At 44.7% G+C, this 12,054-nt stretch overlaps 1 protein-coding gene across 7 annotated transcripts in view; it reads left to right on the top strand.

Moving 5' to 3' along the window:
- Nucleotides 1–12,054, top strand: part of LPP (LIM domain containing preferred translocation partner in lipoma) — a 415,845-nt gene that overhangs the window by 246,326 nt on the left and 157,465 nt on the right. For all 7 annotated transcript variants that reach the window (XM_073359053.2, XM_073359048.2, XM_073359047.2 and 4 more), the window contains one exon: nt 2,856–3,545. In XM_073359053.2, the coding sequence (XP_073215154.2) occupies nt 2,856–3,545 (690 nt within the window). The remainder of the gene's footprint in view (nt 1–2,855; nt 3,546–12,054) is intronic.

Here is a 12,054-nt window from a genome sequence, read left to right as displayed (position 1 = left end):
TGGGCGCAATAGATCAGGCAACAAGCAAAGTTTCTCATTAGGTGAGCAAAAAAGCTCCTTTCCTCACCTGCAAGGCCCTGAGTCACTTCCTCCCCATAGCTTCTCTATGCTCACTCCCGCATCTTTCCACCCTGCTCACTTTACTGTCCTTCCCAGGAATCCCATGGTTGTTTGGAAGGTCAGGGGTTAAATACAGTCGCTGTATTTTTCTCCAGCTGAAGCTTACTGCCTTGTTTTCTTTCGCCTCTCTCACTGGTTTGGAGTCAGGTGTGTGCTATGTTTTCCTTTCTCTCTCTACATTTGTTTATGGTGACTCCTTCACAATTGGGGTTTGCTCCAAAGTTGCCTCCGCAGCTGTAAGTTGTTTAAGAACACTACAGCACACTTGGAAATGTTCGCACCTAAATCCCCTATGCTAGTTAATCTTTATAAATTCTCTGCCTAATGGCAGACGGAATTTGAGATTTTCTTATTCTTTTTTATTGGTTTTCTTTGTGTGTTGTGTACAGGAGGTTGAATGGTTTTTTCCATATGCAACTTACGAAGGGTCTATAAATTCTATAGTGCCCCTCTTTCCACTGCTGTCTGGGGTTTGGTAGCAACTCATACAAGACTGGTAATCTGTGGGATCAGATATTTGCCTAAAGTCGAATGTAGCCTTACTGTAGACCAGCCTGGGGTCCATTCACTTCAACAAGGGCTGCATCTGCCTCCACTAAGGCTGAAATTGACTCTTAGATTATAGAATTGATTCTGGGTGGAATTCATTCCCCTGCAGAAAGCTCAACAAAATCTTGGAAAACCATTAAAAAAATAAATATACCTGTCTCATAGAGCTGGAAGGGACCTTGAAAGAACCCAATGTACAGCTACAGACTAGGGACTGAATGGCTAGGCAGCAGTTCTGCGGAAAAGGACCTAGGGGTGACAGTGGACGAGAAGCTGGATATGAGTCAGCAGTGTGCCCTTGTTGCCAAGAAGGCCAATGGCATTTTGGGATGTATAAGTAGGGGCATAGTGAGCAGATCGAGGGACGTGATCGTTCCCCTCTATTGGACATTGGTGAGGCCTCATCTGGAGTCCTGTGTCCAGTTTTGGGCCCCACACTACAAGAAGGATGTGGATAAACTAGAGAGAGTCCAGCGGAGGGCAACAAAAATGATTAGGGGTCTGGAACACATGACTTATGAGGAGAGGCTGAGGGAACTGGGATTGTTTAGTCTGCAGAAGAGAAGACTGAGAGGGGATTTGATAGCTGCTTTCAACTACCTGAGAGGTGATTCCAGAGAGGATGGTTCTAGACTATTCTCAGTGGTAGAAGAGGACAGGACAAGGAGTAATGGTCTCAAGTTGCAGTGGGGGAGGTTTAGGTTGGATATTAGGAAAAACTTCTTCACTAGGAGGGTGGTGAAACACTGGAATGCGTTACCTAGGGAGGTGGTAGAATCTCCTTCCTTAGAAGTTTTTAAGGTCAGGCTTGACAAAGCCCTGGCTGGGATGATTTAATTGGGGATTGGTCCTGCTTTGAGCAGGGGGTTGGACTAGATGACCTACTGAGGTCCCTTCCAACCCTGATATTCTATGATTCTATGAAAGGTCATCGAGTCCAGTTCCCTGCCTTCACAGCAGGACCAAGTACCATCCCTTATTTTTGCCTCAGATCCCTAAATGACCGCCTCAAGGATTGAACTCAAAACCCTGGGTTTAGCAGGCCAGTGCTCAAACCACTGAGCTATTCCTCCCCTCAAAGACCAATTTCAGACCAATTTAAAAGTGACAAGCAATAAAATTTTTAAAATTGCATTTCTTCAATTTTCTGCTTCTTCCCCTGTATAATGAAAGCAGGGAAAATATATAAACTTTTTAAAAGAAAACGAGGAAAACGAGGTGAATTTTAAGAACTTTCCCACCCTTTTTTGATTTGTTGGATCATCAGCAAAGGTGTCCTTTCATTAGGCAGTGGGGTTAAATAGGTCTTAACCAAAACAACAAATATTTTACACACATGAGACCTAAAATCCCCTCAGTCTATTGCTCAGTTCTTGTGATGTTGTCGTTTCACTAATTCTGCATTTGTCCACTGAGTCCCAGGGACAGGCCTGATCTCACAACACATCCATGGCAGAGCTGTGAACAGAACCATTGTCTCTTGAATCCCACTCCTGTTCCTTATAACTTGATCACATTGGATTCAGAGGACTTAAGCCTTCAGGACCGCTGTCCCCACTCTGCGCTTACACTAGATTTATACCTTTTGACCTCACGGCAATCACTCTAGATTCACACCAGCATAATAGAGACCAGAACCAGGCTTTATATGTGTATATTGGCATAGCTCTGTATTTTTCTTTGGCATTTGATCTGGGGTAATGTGTATTGCTTTGAGGACACTTCCATGGGAGTTGCTTTTAATCCATCCCTTTGCACTGCCTTCTGCGTATTAAAAGGATCTTCCTTATCAGTGAGCAGGAGCGAACACAGTTCGGAGTCCTCTCCATTTCAGAGCTCTCTTATTTTACAGGAATCTTTACAACTATGCACATTGGTTCCCCTCCTATTATTCTCCAGCAAGAGCTTTTGTTTAAGGCAGATTTTTGTAGAGGCAAAATCCCAGAGAAAAATGAAATATCCTGCTTGGCCGTTCTGTTCTGTTGCACGGGTTTTGCCCCTGCTCTGCTATTACCACTTTATAATGTGTAGTCCCAGGTACATTCCTGCTTTACGAAGCAGGTTCTATGGCTGTGCAGATGTTGCTATAAAATCTTATTTCCATTTAACTCTAGCTGCTTGTTTTTACCGGTTGTATGTTTCCTTCTTGCTGGCGATAACATTTTTCTCCTCTTATTGTTCCACAGAGCTCTGGGTTCCCCACCGGCTCTCCAGTTACTTCTCCCCCGGGATCTACCCCTGTTACTGGGCACAAGCGGATGATCATTCCCAACCAGCCGCCTCTCACTGCCACCAAGAAGTCTACTGCCAAGGCACCAGTGCAATCTGCTGCTCCGCCCGCCCCGATCCCAGTTACTCCTCTTGGTACGCTAAAACCGCAGCCACAACCAGTTCCAGCTTCTTATATCACTGCGTCCACTCCCACCCGACCGGCGTTCAACGTACAGGTGAAAACGGCCCAGCCCAGCCCTCATTTCCAGCCACCTGGCCCACAGCCAGTTCAGTATGGCAGCCTGGGTCCAAACCAGTCCTACGCTCCTCAGCCAGCACGCCCCCCAGGGCCACCATCTCAGCCTCGTGGCCCTGACTATGGGTATGCTCCCCAGCCTGCACGTCCTTCAGAGCCTGGTTGTGGCTATGCACCTTCACAGGGGCGGTATCAAGATCTTTACTACCCTGCAGGCCCTGGATATGGAGGAAGAAATGGCTCGGAACCATCCTATGTGCCACAAAACACCTGGAAGCCTGAGCCAGCCTATCCCACAGCTAACACCATGGCTCAAAATCCAACTGGGCCGTACCAACCGCCCAGCACAAAGAAGACCTACATTACGGATCCGGTCTTAGCACCTTCTCCACCACCCATGCAGCCAAAGGTAAGGGAGAGACAGACAGACATTCTCAGGCCTGGTCTTGCCCATGGCAAAAGCCATGTGGTTTTCAGTCTTGGTAGTTATTGAACGGCGCTCGTCGAGGCGCCGGCTCACCTGCTGGAAGACGTTAGCTGGTTTTTCAGTCATGTTAAGCTCACTGTATTGAGCTCATGGGATTGCCAACCACATGTTTGTGTCCTGTCGAGATAGGGCTACAAAGGGGACAGAAAGCAGCCAAGTCTGGTGTTTTCTCTCTTTCTGGCTTTTTTTTTTTTTTTTTGGTAACTGACTGGTAGAAAATGGGAACTTCCATCGAATTTGAAAATACAAGTGCTGGGGTCTTAGAAATTCCACCTTTCCTGTGGGGTGACTGTGTCTCATTTCAGGAATGCAGTGATATTCAACAGGATTCACCCTGCAGGGCAGAGGGATTTTAAGCTCTGAAACTTTAAAACTGATCATCCCAATTAGTAGGACATGTAATTATGTGGCCTCATGGTGCCCTGATCTTTCAGACCTGGTTCTCCTTAGATTGATTAAGAGATTACTGACAAAGACTTGGGGTCATGTACACTGTTGAGTTCACCAGTTACCAGAGGGGAAATTATTCCTGTCCACGTGCTTAAAGCTGGGAAAAAACAGTGTTGTTCACTAAATTTGGTTTAAGTGATTCTGTGCATCATTGCTTAAAGATCCTTATCCCTGAAACCACACACAAATGTTTTCCTACACCAAGCTTGGCGACCGTGAAATGCTTCCGTGTGTGCTGCCCATCCGTTCCAACAAGTGTCAAAGCAAAGGAGCCCTTCAAAGAGGCCTCTTAATGTGAAACTGACTAGACACAGAAAGTTAAACTCACCTGTCTGGTTTCACTGCTTAGACCTTGATCCAGGAACCAGGTCTACACAAGCAGAGCCCATTTTCCTTCAAAAGCTGTTCCTGTGGATACAGGGACCTGGCTGTGTAGATCCAGGTTCAGGACTGAGGCCTTGTTGAGGTGTTTGAAAACAGCATCAGTGGTAAAAAGTGAGTAAATTTGTAAAATGTAAGCTGCTGTTGCCACAGGTAAGAGATTCATGTACGTGGAGCCAAATTCCACCGTCCATTGTAAGTGTGTATTTGGATTTTATCTTGGCTGTGTGCTTTTAACACGAGTTCGCTAACCTCCCCATAACGGGAGCAATGCCTGTGTGAGTTCATTGCTTTGTACTCACTGAGGCTGAAGACAGCTGGGCTCAAATCCCGCACCAACGAAAGCACTGCTGTCAAAGGCTGCCTCGATCTGCCTCGGTGCAGAACTTGTCTCTAGCCTTTTAATGCTGAGAGAAAAATGCTAAATAGTTACAAAACAAAATACAAAAAGCTCTTCCCATCGACCTTGCCCTCGGTCGGTCCACACAGCCTTTTCCAGTCGCCAGATTTCATTCCAGTTTCCTGAATTCAGGAACTATTCAAAGCAGGGAAGCTCAGGGTTTCTCAAGTCAGGATAGACAAAGCAACAAATAAAAGTCCTTGAAATACAGTCTGCTGGCAACCTAACTAATTAACTTTTTCTCTTCCGCAGAGCTGTGAGCGCAAGAGGGGAGGGGACTCTCTATATATCACATGTCTGATATTAGGTAGAGCTGATGTTAATAATTCTATTGCTTGGGCCAGATCTGTCGCTGGAGTAAATCGGTGCGATTCCATACAAGTCAGTGGGATGATGTCAGTTTACATCAGCTAAGGAATGTCCCAAGCAGTAGAGAAGAACCAGAGTACAGTGTCTCAATGGAAACATAAATCGCTTCTCACCACGAACAGCATGAGTCTTGCGGCGTATTTGCAATATAAAGCTGGAAGGGACAAGACAATTTAGCTTTCCACTTATTGATACATAATCCCTTTGGGAATTTCATTTCTTTCGTAGCCTGCCGAAGGCACTTTGCTATCCAGTTTCAGCATGGGCATGACTGCTATCCTGAATAGTGGTGGAGGAAGCTGGGCATTACTTATTAGTAAGAAGCAGGGTAGAATTGATGGAGATTTTCCAAGGTAATAGGAAGTGTCCAGTAACTACACCCACCCCATCAGAATATTTTGTCATTGGCCATAAAAGCAGCATTGTTTCACTCGACCGCATCTTCTCTCTCTACTTTCGCAGTCTGGCTTATTCAGAGGAACTAACTTTTTGGAATGATTTCATATCAAGGAAAAGTTGCTGAAAATGTTACAGCCATGACATCCATTGGAGAAATCGCTGCAGCTGGTTTTACTAGATGCACAAGGGGTCTTAGCTTGTTTACTCTCCACACACCTGTATGGCATATTTGTTTGAGGTTTGTTTATAGAGATCTTTAACTGAGTAAAATGAGTATTAAACCAGGGTAAGAAACGGACATTAATTTATGTCTGAGGGCATGAAATAATTTTTAAATGTTATTAATACTAGTGGATTCTTAATGCAATGTACATGCAAAATGAAAGGGGTGTGGTAACAAATCCAGCAACACCCAGAAGTACGTGGTATTCAGCTCGGCTGCACACCATGGCCTAGAACTAGAACTGCCTGAAATTTTTCATTCAAAATGTGTCGGTTTTTTGATGAAAAACGGCTTTTGGTTTGCAGCATGCCTGGGAAGAGGATCACGGCTGGTGGTTCTGTCTCTGACAGCCCGAAGCAGGAGCAGGCAAAGTGCCACTTGCTAATCAGGTTGAAGTTGCTGTTGATCCAAAGCAAATCTAGCTTGGTATGGGAACAAACGAAAAACCCAAGACTGTGCTGTTCCTTAAAGCCCACGCAGAACAATGAGTTGCACTTAGGAAGTGAAAATGCCAAATGAGTCGGATCAGTCCCAGTTTGTGTTGAATTGCCTTTTGTAGCAATTCTCTTAATTTTAATGCCCAAGTCATAATTAGGAAATGAACTAATGAAACATATGCCCTCATTTAAACCTTAATATTTCACTAGGGAATTCCTGCCTCTCTCTCTCTAATCTGCTTCATATGTCGTGGGGATATCCATATGATCAGTTGCAGAACCATGTGATTAAAATGTGGAACCTTGTGACAAATAAAATTTATCACATGATCCTCCCTTTTTCCCACTGCGTTCTGCCCCCTCCTACGTAGAGTCAAATTCAAAAACATCCCTGTAGGTAACTCCACCCCACTCATAAGTTACGGAACAGAAGACCATAATGAGTCACTGACCACTGATCAGCCACAGCCCACTGATATTTTGGCACTAAACTATCCGCTGTGGAAAACACAAGCAGTAGCAGACAGTCTCCAACACCAAGAATCCTTTGAAGCCTATGCCTTGGTCATATCAGAAACAAAGACACCCCAGCACTTGCCTCCATAGCTGCCAACAGACATCCACACTGTACTATTCCAGGCCACGAATCTCCTTGTTAACCCGTAATGCCTTCACTCAATTCCAGAGCCCACCACCTCATGCTATGATGAACTATCCGCCTGTTTCTCAGAGACCTTCTGCCACCTAGGCAGCCTCTCAGGACACCAGGAACCACACAGCAGACCCAGGCCCAGTAATGTTACACCTTGCCTTTCCAAATCTGGATCCTTCACTGTAAGTCCTGGAAGCACTGCAGGGAAATCACACCATGCCTGAGGCTCTGATCCAGGCGGAAAGTGAAAGTCAGTCCTGGCTCTTACTAACTGAGACTGTGAATACTTCCTTCAAGAAGAAAAGCTACCTCCTGCCTAAAGCACTGTCTAATCTAATCAGTACTTAAGGAAACCTTTGGACAACACAGCCAACGTCTCCATGTACGGCCCAGTATCTAATCTTACATGCACAGGCGAGCTAAGGGAAAAGCTCATCAAGAGTTACCTCAACAAAGGTTACCTCTAGCTCCACCTCAGTGCAGCCAGTACCTTGTACTCCTCCTGATCAGGAGTCAAACGAGGACGCAGAGGAGGGATGGCAGGAAGGCATGAATTAGGATCATAGAAGATTAGAGTTGGCAGAGACCTCAGGAGGTCATCTAGTCCAACCCCCTGCTCAAAACAGGACCAATCCCCAACTAAATCATCCCAGCCAGGGCTTTGCCAAGCCAGGCCTTAAAAACCTCTAAGGATGGATGGGTTACCTAGGGAGGTGGTGGACAAAACACACCTCGTCTACACAAAATCTGTACCTCAACAGCATCTCAGGCACCCTGAAAACATGCCAGTTGCCTTAAACACCACCTCAGCATTTACAGTATTCTAGGTATGTCCTATAGTAAATATTGAGACTGCTGCAAACAATGAGGTAAAGCTAACAAATTATCTAACCCTCTTAGCAAGGTTTTAATGGTGACCACTTTGTAGAGAACAGGCATAAACCAGTTTGTCTTGTTGCCGTGTGCCACAGTAGGCATTTCTGAATCTCCCTCTGGAATCGGCCGTAACGATGGTCTCATGAAGCTTCCAGTGACCAAAATGGTGCCTAGATAATGCAGTTGTATTTATTTATTTTGCCTCTCACTCTTCCCAAGCCGCTGCGTGAGTCAGGGTGTCCAGCTGACTGAAAATCTTCTGCGAAGGCATTCACTGGGATGTTCCATCTTCGGCTCCGAGACGCCTGCTCACCAGTGTCCTGGGCTGCGATTGATGCACTCCACTTGTACGGGTGTAATAATTTTTTTAGGGAGGAAAGATACTGTCTCCCATCACTCACACAGCATAAAGTGGGTGCACCCGGCAGTTACGTTTTAACTGAGACTCATGCTCTTGCTGTTAATCCTCTGACTAAGATGATTCAGTCTCTGCTGATTAATAAAATCAGTGGGCCAGATTCCCTCCTGGTGGCATAGGGATGTGGGCTTCCCTGCAACTGCCTGGTTCTCTGCATTGCAGAGAAGGTAGACAGCCACCCTCAAGCCACCTTTGCCTCGCTCTACCACGACCCCCTCCTTGGAGCTCTTTTCACCGCAGAGAGGCCATAGGTCAATGTCTGAGCTTTGGACTCCAGCACAGGCCCTGGGTGAACTTGACCCTATGTGGTGATAAAATGAAGGAGGAGAAAGAAGGAGGCAGTGTATCTAGAACTGAGATGAGGGACTCCTGGAATCAGGACTCCTGGGTTCTGTTGGAATCAGGACTCCTGGGTTCTATTCTCAGCGTTGCTCTGTGACCTTAGACAAGTTTTCTGACCTTTGTGCACCTCAGTTTACCAATCTGCAACTGGGGATATGTAATACTTCCTTCTCAGGGCTGTTGTGAGCTTTTGCAAAGTAATCTTCGTAATGCCATTCAAGACTCTCAGATGAAAAGGCACTTTCAGAAGTGCAAAGTGTTATAAAAAATTATTTAGACTTTTCCATGTTCATCCTTATCTCTAGGGATCCAGTGTGAACTGTACGGCACCCTAACACACTCGTAGATCCCCCCTCACAGCGCAAACTTTCCTTTCCTTTTGGGCTTAGAAACTTCAGTTTCATTCACAAACGGGAAGCGGCTGAGGACAGAGGAATGCTTTGTGGTAGTCATTTAGGAATTGCATTCCTGAAATAGTAAAAAAATGAGTTGTTAATTGTATGACCGGCTCAGTTAGTTGATGTGAAAGGTGACAGTGTGTGTGCTTGTGGGAGTAGGTGAGGTCAGCAAAGGCTTGTGAGCTACGGAAGAAGGCAACTTAAATTTACAGCTTTAGAGCATGGTTTTTGCAGTGTAAGTCTTTAGACTGTCACAGTGGATTAGCAGCACGAGAGGAATAATTGAGCAAGAGGCTTTTGACATAATACCTGGATGTTCTTTCTTCCTCCTTCTTAAAATAATCTGAGGACAATGCCTCCATACATGATACAACTAGGGGCAGCCTTGACATTATTTAAGGGCTCTGATTTGACTGTGTTTAACCCTTGATAACCAAACAGCCTTTAAATATACTGATACATTTTGAGATACAATTGGGAAGTGAATTATGTTGGTGTTGCAGTCTGGTAGTTACGGGTTCTATCGTCTTAGCCTACATACAGTATTCAGCATCGATTGTCTTTGTGTGAGGGGGTATAGTCCTCATGACTCCTGCTCTGTAGTCCCAGACCTGCTACTGACTCAGGGTGCAGCTTTGGGCAGCTGCCTCAGTTTGCTCCTCTGTAAATTTGGGATTGTAATACTAATCTACTGTGTCTCTACACAACTGCAAGGAGTAGCAAGTAGGCTAAACGGGAAGACCTGGAAGTATTAGTACATAAGCTCAATTATGACTTAACTGGCATCACAGAGGTTTGGTGGGATAAATCTCATGACTGGAATATTGGTATACAGGCTTGTTCAGAAGGGACAGGCAGGGGGAAAAGGGGCAGAGGTGTTGCATTATACATAAAGAATATATACATTTGTTCTGAGGTCCAAAAGGAGTTGAGAGGCAGACCAGTTGAAAGTCTCGGGGTAAAGATAAAAGGGGGAAAATAGGGATGACGTCATGGTAGGGGTCTGCTATAGACCACCAAATCACGGTGAGGAGGTAGATGAGGCATATCTAGAACAAATAACAGAAATACCCAAAACATGAGACTGGTAGTAATGGAGGACTTTAACCAGACATCTGTTGGAAAAAGTAATACAGCAAAACACAAAATTTCCAGTAACTTCTTGGAATGTTGTGGGGACAACTTTTTGTTTCAGCAGATGGAGGAATTAACCAGGGGGAGAGACATTTTAGACTTGATTCTGCTCAACAGGGAGGGATTGGTCACGAATCTGCAGGTGGAAGGCAATTTGGGTGAAAGCGATCATGAAATAATATATCTCATGATCCTTAGGAAAGGAAGGAGTGAGAGCAGCAGAATAAGGACTTTAAAAAATGCAACAACGCAGAGGATTGGTAGTTAAGATCCCATGGGCAGAAAATCTAAGGGATAAAGGAGTTCAGAAGAGCTGGCAATTTCTCCGAGACAATATTAAAGGCACAGCTGCAAACTATCCCAATGTGAAGGAAAGGTAGGAAGAGGCCAATATGGCTCATCAAGAGCTTTTTAATGACCTGAAAATTAAAAAGGAATCCTACAAAAAGCAGAACATGGATGAATTGCTAAAGAGGATTACAAAAGACTAGTGCAAAGTCAGAAAGGGTAAGGCTTGGCCTACAAGTGAAACTTCTGTTGTCATAGGTATATTGGTCAGGGTTGTTAAAATAAACAAACAAAAAACCACACACCTCTAAACGACAATACTACGCCATCATAACCCCCAGTGTAGGCACAGCTATCTTCTTCTTTCACATGGCGTTTGAAAAGCAATGGGCTGGGATTATAATTGAATTTTGAGATTGAAGGCCATTCTCATGCTCCTGGGATTGCTAGGTGGATCCCTCTTGTGCCCACCCTGTAAGCGTGAATGGGGAAGTGGTTTGTGATGTGTCCCAGGGTTTGTACCTCATGACAGTCAGAATTCGGTGTAGCTAATGTTGTCTTGAGAGATGGTGTTCCTGTACCGACATAAAAACCCTTCTGTCAGCATAGACTGTGTCTACGCAATAGGGCTGTGTTGGCATAGTTATGCCAGTATAATCTCAAAATTGTAGGCATACCCTAAGGCACAGAATGAATTACACCTAAAGGGACGTAAAGGCACGAAGAGAGGTTCTTTAAATGCGTTAGAAGCAAGATGAAGGAAAGTGTAGCTCCTCTACTTAGTGGGGAAGGAGAGCTAATAACAGATGACATTAAGAAGGCTGAAGTGTTCAATGCCTATTTTGCTTCAGTCTTCAGTAAAGATTTAATGGTGACCAGATACTCAACACAATTAAGATTAACAACAAGAGGAAAAGAACGCAAGCCAAAATAGGGAAAGAACAGGTTAAAGAATATTTGGATAAACTAGATGTGTTCAAGTCGGCAGGGCCGGATGAATTTCATCCTAGGATACGTAAGGAATTACCTGAAGCAATCTTATCTTTGAGAACTCATACAGGACAGCCGAGGTCCCAAAGGACTGGAGGAGGGCAAACATACCACAATCTAAAAAGGGGACCAAAGTGGACCCAGGATGATATAGCTCAGTCAGCCTAACTTTGATACCTGGAAATATACCAGAACAAATTATTAAACAATCATTGTGTAAGCACCGAGAGGGTAATAGGGTTACAAGGAACAGCCAGCATTGATTTGTCAAGAGCAAATTATTCCAAACCAACCTAACTTCCTTTTTGATAGAATTTCTGGCCTAATGGATAGGGGGAAGCAGTAGATGTGATGTATCTTGATTGTAGTAAGGCTTTTGACACAGTTCCTCTTGACTTTCTCATAAGTAAACTGTGGAAATGTGGTCTAGATGAAATTACTATAAGGTGAGCACCCAGTGGATTGAAAGAGTGTAGTTATCCATGTCAAGCTGGGAGGGGGTATCTAGTCGGGTCCTGCAGGAGTCAGTCCTGGATGGTAGTTCTGCTGAAAAGGATCTGAGGGTTATAGTGGATCATAAATTGAATGAGAGTCAACAATGGGATGCAGTTGAGAAAAAGACCTGTATCATTCTGGAGTGTGTTAACAGGAGCGTCGTATGTAAGATGCTCTAC

Source organism: Lepidochelys kempii, chromosome 9, assembly GCF_965140285.1.
Source record: "Lepidochelys kempii isolate rLepKem1 chromosome 9, rLepKem1.hap1, whole genome shotgun sequence".
NCBI classification, from domain to species: domain Eukaryota; kingdom Metazoa; phylum Chordata; order Testudines; family Cheloniidae; genus Lepidochelys; species Lepidochelys kempii.
The sequence above is the reverse complement of the archived record's forward strand: the minus strand, read 5'-3'. Positions and strand labels throughout refer to the sequence as shown.